The sequence below is a fragment of the Dermacentor variabilis genome, chromosome 2 (genome assembly GCF_050947875.1).
Source record: "Dermacentor variabilis isolate Ectoservices chromosome 2, ASM5094787v1, whole genome shotgun sequence".
In the NCBI taxonomy this organism is placed as follows: Eukaryota; Metazoa; Arthropoda; class Arachnida; order Ixodida; family Ixodidae; genus Dermacentor; species Dermacentor variabilis.
The window spans coordinates 66,754,116-66,774,367 of NC_134569.1; the positions used below are offsets into that span (position 1 = coordinate 66,754,116).

General features: G+C 42.8%; 1 protein-coding gene across 1 annotated transcript; it reads right to left on the reverse strand.

The window, feature by feature from the left end:
- Positions 1-7,734: 7,734 nt before the first annotated feature.
- On the reverse strand, positions 7,735-20,231 carry pr (6-pyruvoyl tetrahydrobiopterin synthase purple). The gene is made up of 6 exons (XM_075680833.1): positions 20,081-20,231; positions 11,320-11,399; positions 11,193-11,215; positions 11,059-11,115; positions 8,609-8,679; positions 7,735-8,095 (listed from the first exon to the last, which is right to left on the reverse strand). Exons 1-6 carry the CDS (start codon positions 20,167-20,169, stop codon positions 7,972-7,974), a joined length of 444 nt encoding a protein of 147 aa, XP_075536948.1. The 5' UTR covers positions 20,170-20,231; the 3' UTR covers positions 7,735-7,971.
- Positions 20,232-20,252: the final 21 nt, after the last annotated feature.

Consider the following 20,252-nt stretch of genomic DNA (forward strand, 5'->3'; position numbering starts at 1 on the left):
GAAAGCCACCACTGGGGAAAAGCCAATTTACAGGCCGATTGTGGAAAAGTGCTTGTAGTTATGTTTCTCCGAAATGCAAAGCAGCCTCAACAATAGCTAAGCAGAACGCTGGGCAACTGCCACTAGTGGTTTTTGAAAAGAAAACCTGTTTCCCTTTATACCTTGAGAGGCACTGTTCTAGTGTTATGTGCCTTCTTTATTCTTTCTTTCACCACTGACTGAAAAAATTTGGGTGTAAACAAAGCAGAGGCAAGTGGGAAATCCATTTATAAATTTTGTTAAAACATCAGCAGTCACTGTGCATCAAAAAGCCTTGCAATGCTACACTACACATCTTATTAGGTGCAACATTTTAGAATCAACCTTAAGGATGCTTGTGGGCATGTGCAAGGTTACTCCACAAGTGCAAATTTTCGTTGCAGCCAAGTCTGTCTGTCCTCTGGTACTTCCTCTTCTCCTCTACCCAAGAGTGGCCACCATGGTGTAACAATATTATGCACAAGTGTGTGAATGACGCCCCTCCCAGCATACTGGTTTTGCATGCGCTTCAAACAGTTTCTGTTAAATGGTGCGCTCATGTTGGCGCCATCATCAAACGAGCACAGCGAAAGATAAGAGCAAACACAGAGTGGCATATGGAAGACGTGAGCTCCGAATAGTGGAGACCAATGAGTGGTCCCTTCAGTGACGTGCACGCGAGTAACTGGTGTCATGCGGACCCGCCCGACCGCTCGTTTCGTACTAGTGTCTGCTTGCGTCAGCTCTCGCTCGCGTTTTGGTATTGTTTGTGCTTGTTCCAATTGTCATGGTGAGAAAGAAATGGGTGAACAGGTTAACAAAACAATTCATACTGTGAGAAACCGTGCAAATGCAACACACGTATACCAGCACAAAGCACAGAGGTGCTCGCAACTGCGTGCGACGAACGCAAACGATGATGTGACGTCAATGTGGCTTTACCCTTTCGAATGAGCTGGCGGCCCTGAACATGTAGCACTGCCCCTTGGAGGATGGCCGAAACACATGCAAGTTGTCAGCACACCCTCAGCATGGCGAGGCACCGCCATTTGCATACTTCATAATATTTTTACACCGTGGTAGCTACCTAAAATATCTTGGATGGAGTCGCTCTACAGTATAAGACTTATTCCCAATAGCTGCCGCACTTGTCCTTTCCATACCATAAATTCAACATATGTACACAGGGTGTCCTAGCTAACTTCAGCCAAATTCTAAAAATATGTGAATCCCACGTAGCTGGCCAGAACCAAGGTAATGTTGTTTGTCATCTCTTGGAGGTACTGAAATTATTTTTTCATTCCACCTAATTAGACAATTAGTCTGAATGAATAAATTTCTCAAATATTATAATTAGATTAAAAGTGTCAATGCGAAAACTGTAGAGCGACATAAAAAAATCCTGATTCAGCTTTCTGTTGCTCAATACGTGCTACATAAAAATGTTTTTCCTAGCTTAAAAGAAGCCCACAAATACACGCAAAATTGCTGGATGACTGGCCACTCAAGGCACATTGTATGTATTCGCAGGCTTCTTTCACACTCGGAAGAACTTTTATGTAGCACGTACTGAGCAACAGAAAACAGTATCGGGAGTTTTTCATATTGCTCTACAATTGTCTCATTGACACTTTTCATCTAACTATATTTGAGATGTTGATTTATTAGGACTAATTATGTAATTAGGTAGAATGACAAAAATAATCAGAGTATCACCATGCGACGAAAAGCATTACCTTGGTTCTGTCCAGATACGTGGCATTCGCATATTTTTAAAACTCTGGCTAAAGTTAGCTGGGACACCTTGTATATTCAGGACTGTTGATCTTTCGGTGTGCAATTTTTTATATTCATAAGTTATCAGTAACATGCACTTTATTATGAACAAAAAACTCAGTGCACTTCCACTCTATGAAGAAGGATGACCAGCAAAGCTGTGTGTGTGGGCCGCTTAATGTGGAACTGCACCTCCGCCGCGGGTCACCCAGCATTGCACTATTTTCAGGATCGGCCCATGTATGGGGAGTGCTTAATGCCTACTTCACCTTTACAGCGGGTTGACCCGGCACTATCTTCAGGATCAACCCACGTAATGACGTTTTATTCTAGTAGGGCCATGTCAATCAAGGCGCATACTCAATGGCACAAACGCAGATGGCTTCTGACGCGGATGCCGGAGAAGGCTCGAGTTTTGTGTCTACACATGGACACGATCCTGGGGAAACTAGCCCTTAACAGCTTCACTGTAAAAAAAAAAAAAAAAAAAAAAAAAAAAAAAAAAAAAAAAAAAATTGTTCCCTTCTTTTTTTTTTCCCTGTTGCATGGAGTGGAATGGCATGGAATGGTTGTGAACAGTGGTTGTTGGTTTCCAGTGAACTTATAATTTGTTGCACACTTGCCAATATCGTGCATTGGGGTGGGCCCAGTGAGAGCACAAAGCATGAAGTTGTGAAAACACCAATTTGAGAAACTGCCAGCTGCCAAAGAATTAAATATGCAGGAAGCATTTCACCACACAAAACGATGGTCAGGCTGGTGCATCGCTTGATCTTTTGTGGCCTGTGAACTCCGGTCAGAGCAGTTCTGCTGGGTTCATTCCATTCCATAGACAACGGGCAAGTGTAACTTAAAAACCCTTGCTTAATTGCATGATCAGCAACTTGGATGTCATTATACAATTGTCTGCAGCGACTGTCATATTGAAGGCTAAATATATGCACTGTTTTTAGTTTGTGAAGGCTTGAAGATTCAGAACTGGCCAGGGAATTTTGGTGCAAATGACAAGTGCACATGTATTTTGCCATGAAGTGAATGAGAAATCATACAGGGTAACGAAATGCAATACATTCAACAATAAATTGTACTTACTTTTCTGGCTGAGGTAAACCAGTCATATCTTTAATCACTGCGTGCTGTCAATGCTGGGCGATTCCAGGAGATATTGAACAAGCATGTCAGCTTGATATTTTCATTTTATATGTAATGTACGAATATTCAAACTGAATCGAAAATTTTATTGCCGAAAAGCGTTCCCAGCTAGCCAAGAAAATATTTGAAAGTGGCGGCGCAAGTGTCGTTCTGTTACTTCCCACAATATTTTCAGATTTCATGGCTGAATTAAATGCAAACTAAAAACGTTGTGTCAAAAAACTTTCTGCTCATTTTAATACACTTCACAGTAAATTACCTCCATGCCTTTTTTATGCTGTCCACAAATGGAAAAAATGTTAAGATTCATAACAAGGCCCAAATAAAAAATTTTTTTAACTTCGATGCATCTTGGCGCATTTTCTATTTTACACAAACTTGAAAAATGTGTCAAACATAGAACGCTCTCTTTGCAACATTCATTCAAGATGACCTTCCTACATGAAACACAAGCAAAAAATAGCTCAATAAACAAGTTTTTTCAAAGAAATTTATGTTAAAAAACATAACTCGGTTTCCATTTCTCTAAAAAATTTTGGATGGAAGTTCGCATATGTCGGGAAAAACGTGGATGCAATAATGTTTCTTCATTTGCTTTATTTGCAAAATATAACGGGCAAAAGTGACCCATGTTGAGTGTGCTGGCTTCAGTACCTTTGCTGGTTGTCTATCAGTTTGCATTCTCGCACATCTAGTTCTAATTTCTTTGCTGCTTCAGAAGTTTGATCTGGCAGGTTGTTTTCAACGAAAGTGTATTGTCAGATTTTATTTGTGTCCAGCGTGTGTGGGAGTGGCACGCTGCTGCCCTATAAAGTGCTAACGCACACAGAGTTTCCAGCCTACAACCTTTGTGGGCATAGCACTTACACCTCCATTATTCTCTTGTCAACAGCATGCGAGACACTGCGAGTGCATGTTGTGGCTGATCTTTCCAAAACCTGCCTGGTGCACACAGCAAATTACCTGTATGCGGCGTCAAGGGAAGCTAATCCACGAGTGAGGGAGTGCTTCCATAATAGCAGGTGCGCCAGTATGGAGGTGCCACTTCACTGCCTGCTCCCCATCTCCATCTGCAATTGGTACTGGAACCTTCTTTAGCACCTCCACGTGCGACATGCTGTGTTTTTCTAAAAACTTATGCGAGTCATTTCCTGAGCCGTTTATTTCGTTTCTAGTTATCATGTTTTCCGTGTTGCTGACAGATAACATCTTCCTGCCTTTACTCCACCTTCATCTCTGTATTTCAGCTGCCCAGAAAGTGCAGTGCGGCATGACTGAGTCAAAGGCTGCCAAAGCAGCACCTTGCTGACGTGCTTTCGCATGCTGAGAACAGCAGATGTCACTTATGGTGCCAGACGGACATTGTCCTTTGATAACGAGCGTGGTCCATATGTTTTCACAGTGAAAAGCTTTAGATGGCCTTGTTCATAAAACATGAAACCGTGAGGCATTCTGGAGGCTCAGTCATGACAACGGCACAGAAAAAGTGACAGAAAAAGTGCGGTGCTGTTCAGTACAAACGTTTCGACTTGGTCTAGCTGTTCAGTATACACGCGATGCATGGGGCTCATAGCTTGGTCTGAGTATTCTGTGCCAATTATTTACGCATTCAGAAGATTGCTAAGAAAAAAAATTTTTTGTTGCATAAACGTTTTGGATGTCGCCTTCCTGCGGAAGCTACTGCAAGAGGCTGAGGATATTCGCAACACCTACAAGGTCTGCCAGCACTGCTTTATGTGCCTCAAGGAAATCCTGTCTTCATCTAGGGACACCCGTGATGAAGCAGACAAGGCATTCCTTCAGGAAGAAGTGATTGACGACTTGAACAAGTACGTCCACATTTCTTCTGGTGTTTCACCATTGAAGTCACCATCTTCCATTCACAAACAGCAGACAATCTTACGGAAAAAGAAAATGGGCCAAGATTGAAAGCGTCATGGTGACGAAAATATGCTCAACATTAAGCGCTGTATACGGAAGCACCAGTACACCTGAACCGTCTGTGACAGAATGTCAAGCATGTGCTGGCTGGTTAAATAGCTTGAAGCAAGCGTACAAGGCTTCAAGGTCCTATCGAGAGAGTCTCCGTCTCTTCACCATCGTGCCACCACAAGTTGAAAACAAATGCATTCAAGAGGCAATCCCAGCTGTCACAACGTACCTTCTAGGAAAGGCTCGAAATTGGCACGAGAAGCATAAAATGTGGTCAGATTTTGACCGTTGACGAGGTCGAGGTTAAGCCCATCGGATGTACAAGCTGCGCTGGACTACTTCACCAAGGACGAACTTGGGTGCTCTCGGCAGAGCACAAACAAGATGACGTTGTGTCAGTCATAACGAATGGTCACAGAGAGTATGTCTCAAAGCAGTTTATGACACATTCTATCCGCGAGATGTTCCAGATGTTCAAAGCAGCTCACTGCGAAAGTGCCACAGTCGTGTCAAAGCTTTACAGCATGTGTCCAAATAGGTGCTGCTCACACCACAGCAAGAGGTTTGCGTTTATTGTGCTAATGCTAACCTTTGTGTCTCTGCACTTGAGAACGTAACCAGCTTGGAAATCTCATTGGAAGGCATGATAGCATTGTGCCTTTACAGCTCCCCAACCACAAATTTTATGTTAGGTGAATGCAAGTGCTGCCCGTGGAGTGAAAGCCTCACTTTGGCCAGACTGGGAATGGTCGACGAGGATGAGGTCACATTTGCTGTTTGGGAAAGCGGTGACTTGATCAAGACGTTATCTCCAACCCATTTTGTGAAAGAGCTCAGCAAATGGGTGACCAAATGGATTCCTCACAAATATATATGCCACACTTAAGCCACGGCTATTCGTGAGGCAAAGAAGTGCAAGCAGTGCGAAAGCATTGTTCTGCATTTTGATTTTGCAGAAAACTGGACAGCTCTTCTCTCAAATCAAACACAATCATACCATTGGTACATGAAACAAATATCTATTTTCACCTGTGTCACCACAACAAGCAAAGCAACACTCAGCTTTGCTCTCATAAGCGCCGACATGCATCACATTGCAGTGCAGGCCTGCTACACCCTAGGTAGAGTACACGAAGCGTTAGATGATAAAGCACCTGTCTACTGTCACGTAACATACGCCAGCGATGGTGCAGCGAGCAGTATACGTACTAGCTGTATGAGTTGTGCCATTCCGAGTATACCTCCGCGAGTTGGATATTTTTCACTACTGGGCATGGGAAGAATGCCTGTGATGGTGTGGATGGGCGCCTTAAACACCAAGCTTCCCTGCATAACCTGAGGTCTGGAAGCGCCCCCTCCATTCAGTCGGCACATGAGATGGTCTCCCAACTTGGCGGCAACCTGAAGAATGTGTCCCTGCTTCATGCGCCTGCTGCAGCCATCAAGGATCACTGTCAGCAGAAGTCAGTGGAGTGGTAGTCACTGGCACGTGCCGGGAATTCAGTCATGTCATGTGTGGACGAGTGCCCGCAATCTGTCAAGCGGACATGCGCTGTCCGTTGCAAGAACTGCCGCTAGCCAGCTGACGGTGATTAGACCTTTTTAATGTTAACTGCAAAGTACACGCAATAAATTTGTTCGAGTAGTGTTGAGTCGGTTCTCTCTTGCATCCCAGAAAACACATTCTCTGTTCTTGCCACAATAAAAAACCCAGGTAAACCTTCCTTCATTTGTGGCAACCACTGCCTTTTCTTTAAGAGAGAGTAAATGTTAACATAGCGAAACGAGTCATAGCGGCACTAAAGCCGGCACCCTCAACATGGGCCACTTTGGCCCGTTATATTTTGAGAATAAAGCAAATGAGGAAACACATTATCACACCCACATTTTGCCTGACATAAGCGGACTCCCATTTTTTCGAAAATTGGAAACAGTTATTTTATTTTTCGAAAATGTATTTTTTTTTTGAAAAAGTTTGTTTATTTAACTATATTTTTCTTCTTTGTGTTTCATGTAGGAAGATCAGATTTGCATAAATATTGCAAAGAGAGCATTCTATATTTGACACATTTTTCAAGTTCCCATGTAAAATAGAAAATTCACTAAGACGCATCAAAGTTACAAATTTTTCTTTGATTTGGGCCATGTTTAGAAATTTTTTACATATTTTCCTTTGCGGACAGCATAAAAAAGAACGCATGGAACTAATTTACTGTGAAGCATATTAAAACGAGCAGAGAAGCTTTTGCAACAAAACGTTTTTAGTTTGCATTTAATTCGGCTATGAAATTGGAAAATATTGCAGGAAGTAACAGGAGGGTGCTCCACGTCGCCACCTTCAAATACATTTTTGGACTTGCTGGGAACGCATTTAAGGAACAAAACTTTTGGTTCCGTGCAGTGTGAATATTCCTACATGATATATAAAAAAAACAGACAAAACAAATATATCAAGCAGACACGCATGTTCAATCTCCCGTGGAATCGCCCTGCTTCACAGTTGACGGTTGTTTGACAAAATTGGTCCGTAGCCTTGGACGTAAACAAAGTAATACGGTGCGTGAGAGCAACAAGAATAATGGAATGTTGAGGTTTGATGCTTCAGCACATACATACTTAGCCGTTTGTAATGGTTCATTGTTATGTGCATAAATGTAATTCATTTTTAATGCTCCTAAGTAGCTTGAGGAGTGCTTGATTTTCGTGATCCACAGCAATGTGAATAAACTTGAAAAAAATCTCAGAAACGAAGATACAGTAGCTGCATGAGAGCAAAACCAGCAGAGTCATTTGCAGCATGGGCGGCACGGCACAAACCACCCTTTCATCCTTTGCAAAAGAAAGTGATGTCACCAACACTGTTTCATTTGTAATTTATTATATTGCTCCTGGCCTCTGCCATAGGAAACATTGGGTGTAGCACTGCCTGTTGAGCTAAATGTGTGACCAAACATGTGACCAGCAGAATTCTAAAGTATAATGGCAGGTATATGGAGTTCTCATGCTCCCAATGCTCTGGTGTGAAACTATTTCCACACATGGCAGCCATGCCAGCAAATAGGTCTGCAGCACGGCACAAGTGCGCCGACAGCTTCACAGTCCTTCATATGTAACTACGTTCTTGTCAGTCTCGTGCAACCGTACACGAAGCTGCAGCTTCCTGGGAAGTACCTCCGACAGCCTCTGCCACACAAACACTGCTACGTTTTCTGTTGTGCTGAAAAAAAAAAAAAAAAAAAAAAAAGTCACCAGCAAGATTACAGGACACGACAGCGCAGCTGTCTTCTAGGACGCAGTTGACTTTTTTGGAAAGCACCTAAAGGCACATTTGATTGGCCATTTCAGAGCACTTGTACTACAAATTTTGTATAATATGGCAAACAAGCCTTAGTGTGAGCTCAAGCAGGCTCCAATGGTAACAATGAAGCCAAATTATCTCTGCTATACCTCCTGATTCTAGTAATACAGATTTAAGGCTTTCTCTTATGTCCTTTATAGCACAGCCAGAACACTCTAATGCAACCAATCAGATGTGGCAAAAGGCGCATGCAATCTTGTACATTTCTACAGCCCCACAATTATATGCATGAAATTCTCTTTTAGGGGCATGACACTGCATACTCTAAGTTGTAGAAGAACAAAGGCAGAGTGAATCTGTGACCAGAATAGTTTCTGCAATCAGGTTTTTACACTGACTGTAAGCACTGGACTGAATTATGTAGGTTCTTACCTGACTGCTTTTTCAAAATATGGCACATCCTTGTCCAGATTCTTGTGATCAAGAGCATCCATCACTTCACTCTGTAAGGGCCATATATGTTGAGACAATGTACATGGTCCCTTGTTGGTATGGAGTAATTTTATAGACTGCACCATGTGCTGTTATTGCAGGTACACAATACATGCAGGTAATTTAAACAAACCAGGCAGTAACGCTACTGCGTAAAATTTCAAACAGAGGGTTTACTGTGGACTGTTGTAATGCAGCTTGAAACATGTCAGGTTATGCTCACTTAAAGTAATATACTATGCATTTGGCAAGCCAACTTTGGGACTCAGATGGCTGTTTAGGTATTGCATTGAAAGTAGTGTTGACCAAGCAATAGTGCTCATGCACAAACTTGCTTCATTCACCACATTAGTGTTTAATTGACTCAACTAAAATAGCTGTTTGATGGGTGACATATGGCTAGGTCCTCTGCATATATATATATATATATATATATATATATATATATATATATATATATATATATATATATACACACACATATACGTTGTCTGATTTAGACAAGACTTGTCTGTTGCTCTTATAGACAAGCTAAAGGACACAAGACAAACACGTGACAGGGCTGCCTATAATGTAAAACTATTCCAACATGTTTTTATTCCAATCTCCTGACGTCAAATTTGCATAACCGTCGACGCAAACATCGGGCAGTCACCCACAGGGTTGTCTGAACAGACCAATCAAACGCTCTCCTCGTTCATAGGAGGTCACTTTTGTTTGCTTGAAAAACGAATAACATTGCCTACACTGAGCGGCTTGTCTTATCTAATCGGCTGACAAGAGGAGAGGAGCAGGCTCAAGTGGAGAGGGATTCGATGGGGCCAAGCCACTGCACTGAAAATCGATAACCGCATGAAGAGGGTGGTGTCGGCGTCTGCGATTGGTCCGCTTTCCCTTACTTAGCTGGCAGTGGCTGGTCGAACGTCGCTGCGGCATGCAACGGAAGCTTAAGAATGACGCTAAAACAGATCCTCAGCAAAGAAGAGTAGGCAGAACGAGGTCGTAAGCATGCCGAAAGTGCTCGAAAACGTTACACGGCTACGCAAAAGGTTTTATTATATGCAAATAAACCCATGCTCTCTGACAGGTGCGAGTAGCCGGTGCCTGAGCAATCAGCACAGCCATCTTTTATTCCTTTCAGAACGGGGCAGCCTGTGGCTAATTCAGAAGAAAATTCAGTTTTGTTTGGCATATTAATGCATCTTTATCGCATACACATCACTTTGACGCGGTGAATTCGTACGGCTTTGTGACGTCGCGTGACAGGCAGGTGAAGTGGGTGCAGCCCGAAAACTTTTGACCAATAAGCGAGGGCTAAGGGCGAAAAGGCGTCAAATCAGAAATAACTATTTTTATTTTGGTTGGTCAAATCATGCATAATCAGTGTGTGCACATCATATCAGATGGAGAGCTATCGTGGTTTTCCTGACATTGCGTGACAGACAGGTGAAGTGGGGGTGCTTCAAAAAAGTTTTTCACCAATTGCGAAGGGTTGGTTGCAGAATTGGAATAGAAAAGTTTGAAATAGTTTTACGTTAGCGCCCTAGTTCACTGCAAATGAGACAGCTGTACCCAATGAATGATCTTAGAGCATTTGCTTATGAGTACAACTGTAGTAGCATTAGAAATTGCACTGGTGAGAGCTTCTTCTGCGGGCATGACAAATATTAAAGGAAAAGTTCTCAGTAACTTTCCGCTGAAGGTTGCTTTTCAGAGCAGTACATAGCAGTGATGCAGAGAACCTGCCTAGTGATCTGATTTTTTTCGCTACAGCTTTGCCAAGCTTTAAACTGGGCATTTTTCTACTGAACAACATGCATCGCAGTTGCCCCTTTGTTTACAACTATGCAGTTTGTCTATAGGCTAAAAAATTAAAATTTTTCTCAGATATTGCAGACATGGATGGTGCATGCACAAGTTTTTGCTGGAGCTTTCTCCACTTCCACACATTATAATGTATTCTGCTTTGAAACTGCAACTTGCTGTTGACCATGAGCTTGCTTTTTTTGTTTTCCAGCTGTATATAACCTTATGTTCGGTATATCTCTTGCTAGTTTGTATCTGCTTGTTAGCAAATCTTTTTCTGATAACTTGTCATGTGTTTATGCCTATTCTCCATCTGCACTAACAACTGTGTTCTTCCAGGGTTGTAGATAGTGAGGGACAGGTATCAGATGAATTTGAACAAGATGAAATTCAGACTAATAATTTGTCTCATATGACGAGTGACCTACAGCACAAAACATATGATGGAAGAGTGTCCAAGTTTGCAGTGAACCCTTGTAAGCAGCACACAAATCGATGAAGCTGACAAAGGAAGTTGACCTTTTACCCTTAGTTGCATCTAAAGGTAACACAACAAAGAGAGTACAAATGTTAAGGAGGCTGACCTGTATGTACTTCTTGAGGTCTGTGATGTTAATTACCATTCCTGTGTCTCTGTCTACCTGTTAAGGTGAAGTGAAACCGGAACAATTCTTATCCAACATGCTTCATCAAACATGAAAATATGTGCACCACTTACAGGTCCGGTGACTGTAACCTCCACTGAAATGAAACATACCCTGTGATTAACCTGAAGCACATTTGTTTGCATTGCACACTGCTGATGAATCCAAGCTCTAGTGCACAATGTCAAACAAAGCACTTACGTTTATAGTTGTGACCATGACCATTTGGGTTGTTGCATTTTCCGAAAATGGCAGCATTTTCAGCATCCGAAAGGCATTGGCTGTGAACAGACATAAACATAGTTATTTTGAAATAAAGTCAGCACTATTCATTGAGTTTGTCACACTGCTGGCTACAATTAAATGTCATGTCATTGAAAAGTGCAGATGATATAATCTCTGTCTGGTGTTTAGACATTTGCTGGAGTGAGTGGTGTGAGTAGGGCTGTCACCTGGCCACTTTTCGGCAGAGCTGCTGTTATGCTCATGATATTAAGGCTTCATGTTTAATTTTCTCACTTGAATGCATTTTCCAATTTTCCAGTCCTCCCAAAATGAGTAAATTAAAACCCAGTGTCATGAAAAGATGTATATGCTTGTTGATGGAGTGAGTTGACCTTTTGAATGCAGACTTCAAACAGCAACTTTCTGTTTTGCAGTGTTCTCAATTACCATGCACGCTTCTTTAAATGTTGTGCATATCAGAAGCATGTGGGTTTAGCAGAGTTAGAACAACATAATTTAGTACTTCAGATAGAAGATGCACACAAGTGCATGCATTAGTTTTACGTTGCTAATGGGGGCACATTAAAGATCCCCTGGTGGTCAAAATTAATCTGGAGTTTCAACTACAGCGTGCCTTGTAATCAAATTGTGGTTTTGGCATGTAAAATCCTAGAATTCATTTATCCTGCTGGTAAATAAGCAAATTATAGAAAAAGTGCACTTTTTATATTATTTGCTTTTGTTGTTTTACTTGTTTTTTTTTTAAATTTGTATTGCCTTTGCACTACAAAAAAGTTTGCAAGAAAAAGTGCAATTTAGGAGGCTGGCTTTTGCGGTACAAATTTAAGGCTAGATTTGTCGGCACTTATGCAAGCTATGCATGCAATCAAACACGTTGCCTAAAACATGAATTGCTACAAGAATTGCTGTTTGCAAACTTGAAATCATAGTTAGCAATATGCATGGTTTATTTTATATACTTGCTCATTTTTAACACGACAGTGAAGTGGGCTAGTTCATCACTTAATTTCTACTAGTTGCACTAAGTACTGCAGCTAGAGAAAGAAAGAAAGAATATGAAGAGTGATATGTGCATTTACATGTTCCTTGACTCTGTACAGAACACTGCACAAGCAAGAAACCAAAAAAAGAAAATGACCTTGCTCAAGCTGTTGTAAAAATATACCATTGTGACAAGATAATTAACCTTTCATTGACAAGTGTTTCCTGCAGGCAACATACCAGAAGAACATTTTTTTCTTGCCGAGTTTTAGTATTGAGTATGAAGTTTCCAGCTAAATGTCTTAGCCAACACAGAATGACATGCAGCAGCGGTCATTTGTTGGTTTAGAGCAGGAACACTGGACGAGGAAGGAGTTTGGCATGTGACTCACTGTCTTTTGAAAACAAGTTTAAAGGAGACAGGCCAATGCAAGATATCCAGCTGCAGTGGTGTTGCACATGTGATGTCGCACATGTGATGTTGCAAGTGAAATGTACACCTTTGGTTTACATATGATGAGAGAACTGTCTGTACAAATTGAAAACAAAACCTTCGGTGGCTTGGGGTGAAGGCCACTTCCAGCTAGTCCTGCCGGGGGTTATCCCTCTATTGGTGAAAAAATTACTGCAAAATATTTTCTTTTTGTTGATTATGCTCATTCTTGATGTGTTTTGCACATTTAGATACAAAATAATTTTTTTTCTGGGTATTTATATGCCCTTCAAGGGTTAAGCCTGGCTAACGTCCCAGTTTAATATAAAATATGAGGATTAACCTTAAAAGAATCAATGCTTCTGAATTTTCAGTGGTTTATACACCGCTCCTAACCTCCTTGTACACCCTGACCACCCCTCAACAATGTTCTCTACTCTCCCTCCCCCTCCTTTCATCCTGGGAAATCGTGAATATACCATAAACAGGCAAAAAATTGCTGCGAACAGGAGGTATTGCTAAATGAATTATAGACACTTGCACACCTCGGATAACCATCCATCTAGCATATATTTACAGGACTGTATGAATTGTAGGCATTCAGTATGTCCAGTGGACATTGTTCAGTGGCTATCCAGATTTATCTGGATAACATTGTGCCCATGGATGCACCAGATGTATGCTTTTCATCATCATAAATGCACCCAGAAAATTAAAAAAAGGTTGAAACGTCTCCCAAGCAAGCAACAGGCCAGCAAATATCTCATTGTCGCCTTCATGGCGAGCAAGTGCAGCTTATATACTGTTGGCGGAGGTGATTTGTTGCTAAATAGGTCCGACGCAAACGACACGCATGCATCCTGAGAGCAAACAATTTAACCATCTGTATTCTTGTCTTCGTCTAGCCACACCTCGGAGGGACACTGTTCTCATTCCACCTCCCACTTGTGGCTCAATATATCACTTCCATGATGATGCAAATTTGGCAGTGTTGCTCAAATGGCGAAGCAATGACAGCGACAGTAAGATTTAGCACTGTGCACAAACTCCGCAGATGGTGTTCTAAACATATGTGGGTACGGCATGCAAGACATAGCACACAAGGCAACTGCTGCTGGGCAGAAGGAACAGTGCTCTGGCAGCTACCAGGAATCTCACCGCTGATTTATACCACAATATTGAAGGAGGTGTGTGTTGCACACTGACAGTGCACAAGACAGACCGACTGGAAACCATCCGCCATAGTCAGCACCCAGCGAAATATTAGATAATGTTAGCTTGATGTTTACTGTTCGTTCCATGCAGGCCACTGCGAACACACAGCAGCTCAGCAGCAATGCTAGTGTACTTGTAGTACACATCCTCACAAAACTCATGTCAGTACCAGAAGGCAGAATGCTGTTCTGGCTCTGCCACTGATCGAATTGCTGTTGTTCCTCAGTGACCTGGTGCAACCCACTCTGGGGGATTGGCCACAAATCGATTGTGCAGTGCGTTAACAGTGTGACTACTCTGCCTCGTCGTTTTTGCAGTCAAATGTTTCTGAAACGTACCCCGCATCTCTGGAGACCCTCTTACCATAGAGTTTATTATAACTGGTAATAGTGTGAGAAACTATGCCTTTAACCCTCAGCATGCCAATGGCGCATGCACCATCGGTAGCGAGACAGCATGGCAACGCCAATGGCAGCACACCTCCGTATAATTGCTATCGTAACAAAATGAAAAAATTAGGAGGGCAACTTGGACTGCATTCGTGTGTGGTGTGGCTGCTGGCACAATAATTGTACTGTTTTGCTTTAACTCAGCTTCAAGGTTTCAGCAGCAATAAAGTGCAGGCAGTTGCTCTCACAAAAAAATAAAAAATAAACGATCAGCCAAATGTCGACGCTAAAGAAGACAAAGTGGATGTACATGGTGGTTTAAGTGATTCAGTGATTAAACATTGTTTACCTCTCACTTCTGTCTCTCTTACGTTTTTGTTATTCCCTCATTTTGTATGCCTTTAGTATCCTTTTTCATGCTTGAATATGTCGACGTTGTCTTGTTTAGCATCGCCACGTGTTGTGACTCTTTCTTTTTTAGCATTTGGCACGCTAGCCTATTAGCCCCCAAGTGTTTATGGCTTTTTCAAAACACGCGATGCACTCGCGCGACCAGTGGCCGGTGGCTCTTTGTTCTCCCTGCTTCTCCGACAATTTAGTTAATATGACCAACTTCTCCAACCCACGCTCTGAACTCTTACCGGACTCACTTTTGTCATCTGGCAGAGGGTGCTAACCTTCTAGTTAGATGTACGTGGCCAGTGGCATCACTGGCATATTGTCCACAACCAAAAAGAGACTGTGCAAATAGTGGATGAAAACGTGGTGATAGCAGTGCTGTGTGCACATGTGGAACATTCTGTGGTTGTGACGGCTGCGTGACAATTGCGTACTTGCATGGAACATGGGGCCCTATCACGTAAAACTATTCCAATCTGTCTTTAGTCCAATCTCCTGATGTCGAATTTATGTAACCGCCAACGCAAGCATTGGGGGAGGGAGGGGGGGGGGGGAGTGTTCACCGAGTTGTTTCAACACCAAATGAAATGCTTTTGTAGTTTGTAGTATGTCACTCTGCTTTGAAACCAATTAGCATTGCCTACCTTGACAGTTTTTTTTAAATCTAATTGGCTGACAAGAGGCGAAAAGCATGCAGAAGTGAAGAGGGCTTCGGTAGAGCCGAGCTAGCACAGTGAAAGTATATAACCAAATGAGGGTGTTGCCAGCATCTATGACTGGCCTGCTTCCACTTGTGGTGGTTGCTCGAAAATTGTGGCAGCATGCAACATGTTGCTAAAATGGATCCTCAGCGAAGAATTGGCAGAGCAGTGTTATATATAGTTGCCCAAAGGGCTCGACAACAATTTATTGCTGTGCAAAAATTTAAATTATGCACAACGAAATCCATTCTACCTGGCAGCTGTGAGTAACCAGTGCCAGAGCAATCGGAGGGCAGCAATCTTCTATTCCTTTTGGAACGAAGCAGTCTCCGACTGTTCACAAAAAAATCCACTTTTGTTAGGCATATTAATGCATCTTTAATGTGCACACATCACTTTATTGACATGGTGTGTTCTCGCATTTTTTTTTTTTTTGATGTCACATGACAGACAGGCAAAGTCGGTGCAGCCCAAAAACTTTTGACCAATAGCAGAGGCTTAATGGTGAAAAACGCATAGCATTAATAATTGTTTTTCTTTTATTCAGTCTAATCATGCATAATCACTGTGTACATGTCATATCATATGGGGAGTTTTAATGGTTTTCATTACTTCACGTGACAGGCAGGCGAAGTGGGGATGGCCCAAAAATTGTTTGACCAGTTGTGAAGGGCTGCTTGCAGAAATGGAATAGAAACAGTTTGGAATAGCTTTATGTTATAGTACCCATGGTGTGCATTTCTACCTATTTCTGTGCATGCCAATCCTCTTTGGTGCTCTTGTTTTTTCAATATTATGTTTCACAAGACATTACATCTGCAGATGCAGTTTGTCTGCAGCAACTCCATATAATGGACTGCGCCTTAGTTCATCTGTTTATCTACAAATATTGCATTGGCTAGGGCACTGTATAGTTGTCGAACTGTTTCAATATAGAGCCACACATCATCATCATGGCACTTGGCGGCGGCAGAGTAGATGGTGACAGTGATGCAGGCACTCTCACCCCACTCCGTTTACAACTAATTCTACTTATTTTGATTATATCCATAATTGCCAACTATTGCTATGTGTTCTCAGCATGAAGAGGTATCATATGATAAATTTTCACATTCACGCAACATCTACAAGTCGCATGAATGTGTTTTTTTTTCTGGAAGTGGTTACAAGATAGCCAGATCCCAGATATGCCAAACCTATCTAAGTCAGCTAAAGAGAAGTCTTTGAAATTGAGTAGTTAGGCCTTACATAGCTTTGAAAGTGATAGCAAGGTTTAGTGTTACGCTGAAACTTCCATACGGTGTTCTAAGAATATGGGAGGGGAGTCGAGAGTTCTAACATATAGAGCCACTCTACAGTGGGGTGACAAACAGCACCCTGACAGCTATTAGGCATCTCAAACAGCCTCAATGGTGCACGAGATGGAAAACCACGAGTGTTTGTCTTGAAGTACACACTAGCGCAGTCACTTGCCGTGTGCCAGCAATATTGAACCAATAATTACATATTTTTGCCTAATAATTTTTTTGCGCTAAATGAAGGTTGTCAATCTCCAAACCTCTGAAGAAACACGCACACAATGAAGAGCACAGGCCCAGTGCTGACTGCCAACAACATGTTTACTGAAGTCTGCACAAACATGTACTATTCGCAATGGGCTGAAAGAGAGAAAGGATGAAAGGGAAGGCGAGCCATTGTCAATCAACTCTTGTGCACCTCCGTCACAAATGTAAAACTATGCAAATGTAATATACACAATACGGACATAATCCAAACTCATTAACTTCTAACGAACTTAAGTTCCCTATCACAACAAGTTATATAAGGGGGTACTTACTTGTGTCCATACTGTGTACTTTACATTTGTATAGTGCTACATTTGTGACAGATGAGCGGCAAGAATTGAATGACGATGACTCGCCTTACCTTTCATCCTTTCTCTCTTTCAGCTCATTGTGAAAGGTATATATTTGTGCAGGCTTTAATAACCTTGTTGTTGGCAGTCAGCGCTAGTCCTTCGCTTTTACTTATCCATGTGTTTTTTGGCGCTGTTGATAATAAATGATATGTACCAACTGGCTCGCACCCAAACCCTTCTAAGACTCCAAATCCTAGAAAAAGGTTACAAGCCTTAGCGTGCCATTAATAATGGGTGTAATCCAAATGCACGGCCCATATATATAGAGTAGCGTCCTCTTGACTTAAAATTCGGATCTTGAAGATTTTGTTGTTCCTGGTTGTTCCTTGAAAAAAAGATAGTACAGAAGAGAAAGAGTGCTCTTCCTAAAGCCATTGGTGCACTGTGCAAAACACCGCCATGGATTATATTACTAAGTCACCTAAGCTTCCACCCTTGTAGGTTGCTATGTCGTGACGACACTGTATGTGGTCAAGTGGGATCAGGACACTGCAACATGTTGACACTCGCTACAGCTCGCTTGGTCATCCGCTATGCTGTTGCATCAGCCCTCACGATGAGTAGCACCATACAAGCTTTTGCAATGCTTTTGCGGTGGCCTCACACGGAATTACATGCAGTCGCCCAGACCTCATTGTGGCGACGCTCAGGGAGCTCTCATTATAAAGGTCTCATAGACTCCAAATGAGGCATGTTTTCCTATGTCTCCTTTCCCCTTTCCTGCACTCCTGCCATGTAGATTATGCATGCTATCAACTCCCCCTCCTCCGCGATGTGCAAGGCAGCAGCAGTAGTAGCAGTGGTGGAAAAGGCAAACAAAACAACAAAGCTTTGCTTTAAAAATGGGTGGGGTGAGACCAATTGAATTGAGGTATGCATTAGACATAGGTAACTGTAAAACTAGAAAACATCATAGTTTCACCCAAAAGGCAAAGTATTGTTTCTTATAGCCAATTATTAGACAGCTATAGCTATACAAATTAAGGTTAGTAGTTTCATTACAAACAGTAATGTAAATAGTTTCATTATAAATAGAAGTAAGGTCTGTAGTTGAATTTATAATTGCAGTAAAATTCACTAGTTAACTAAATTAACAAGCATGGTGTCACGCACGTACAGTCAAACAAAAACAAATATCACTCGATGACTGCGGCCATTTGCTGTCGGAATGCTGGCGTGATGAAGAGTGGAAGCAGCGGTGAGTGAGTGCTTCGTGCTGCATCTAGCTTCCACGCATCTCCGAAACTTTAGATTATGCGACCTCCAACACAACAGGCATGCAAGAGCGGAGCACATACGAAGCCATCTCGACACACATATCTTTATACCCGCCGCAGATCACCTCCAAGAACAAGGCGCACGCAGCCAGCCGCACTCAGCTGCGCCACGGGCAGCAACGGCCGGCCCATATAAGTGCAGACAGGCGCAACGCATTCTCTAAGCTTGTTTTACCTAGAGACCTTCATCCAAGCGCTGGCTTCTTGACAGCGCCACCAGATGGCGCAGCGTCTCCAGAAAGGCTAGAGTTACTGTATAGGCATGCACAGTAACTCTTAAGAAGTGCGAGAGAGAAGTGCAGTTGCCATATGACGTGCTCCTCAGCATTCGCACGCACCGCGTCGCGCCATGCATTTCGGAGGCCACGCGCAGGCTTCGTGGCAGCGACGCTAGATGGCGCCGAGTGTTCGTAGGGAATAAAGTAGGGAAGCGGGTAAAAGTCGTCCCGCTGCAGTACACGCCTCATACATATTTGCCTCGTTTCGACGTTGGCAATTACCTTGAGTCGCTATATTGAGTCAATGCTATAGCGCATTAACGCGTCGGCAGTCATCGTGAGATGGATTCATGCCGCAAATTGTTTCACCAAATGACACAAACAGTACGCGGTGGCCCAGTTGTGCTGCACCTAGTTAGTTGACGCGAACGCTCAGCCGACTCTGGTTATAATTATCGCGGAAGTGTTCGCGCCATGAGCGAGAGGGGAAAGCATACGGGGCGATCGAGGACGCCTCTCCGATATGCCGGCAGAAGAAGGAAGCAAAAATATAAAAACGGCTAATTTGGGGCTCTCGGAAAGCGCTCGCGTCGCCGTGCTGCTGTCGTTCCTATAGTGCCATCAACTTAACTTTCCCAAATGGAAAAAAACTCTTTCGACTCAACCTGCGTCCCCTTTGCCTCAAATACGAATATGACGTTCTTCACGATACCCCCCTCCCCCCCTCCATCTGTCTCTCATCACATTGCAAATGTCGTTACGGAAAGCTTAATATGAAATTATGCGCTAAAGGCATGCAATTCCAGACATTTTCGTGGGCAAGGTTCTGACCGGTGTTGTATAAGTCGCGGGCTGCTTTTTTCGTTGCGACGTTAGATTATATTAGGGCAGATATGTAACCGTCAAACGGAGGCTACAGGAGTGCACCTGAGATTATAATAAAGGAGGCGCCGCCAATAACTCGAAATAATGACCCGTTGTTACGACTAGTAAAAAACACGATTGAATAAACGTAACTACGTCCAGCCGCCAGCTTGTGACGCTAAAGTTCAGCACTACCGCGTACCGCGACTTCTGCAACACCATCATAGCTTTGCCATTTCGTGCCACCGTTCACATTCTAGCGCTCAGTGATATTCTTTTTCTCCCAGCCTCTAGCATTTAAAAGGCCACTCGTACTGTCACCTGTGCAAACGATGCGAAGCGCTGAAGGATTCAATCCGTGTGACAGATGCAACAGGTGTCGCAGTACCGTTCCTTTGCCCGTCCCCCATTGCGAAAGCAACAGCGCAAGCAGCGTTTTGGGGGTGCAACCTGCAGCAGCGACAACACGAGCGGCAACGACGAACGCACAGCC

Coding starts and splice junctions, on each gene's coding strand:
- pr (XM_075680833.1), bottom strand. CDS start 20,169: ATGGGGGACGGGCAAAGGAACGGTACTGCGACACCTGTTGCATCTGTC. Junction 11,400..20,080: donor GCTTCGCATCGTTTGCACAG/GTGACAGTACGA, acceptor GTCTGTTCACAG/CCAATGCCTTTCGGATGCTG. Junction 8,680..11,058: donor ACCTCAAGAAGTACATACAG/GTCAGCCTCCTT, acceptor TGGCCCTTACAG/AGTGAAGTGATGGATGCTCT.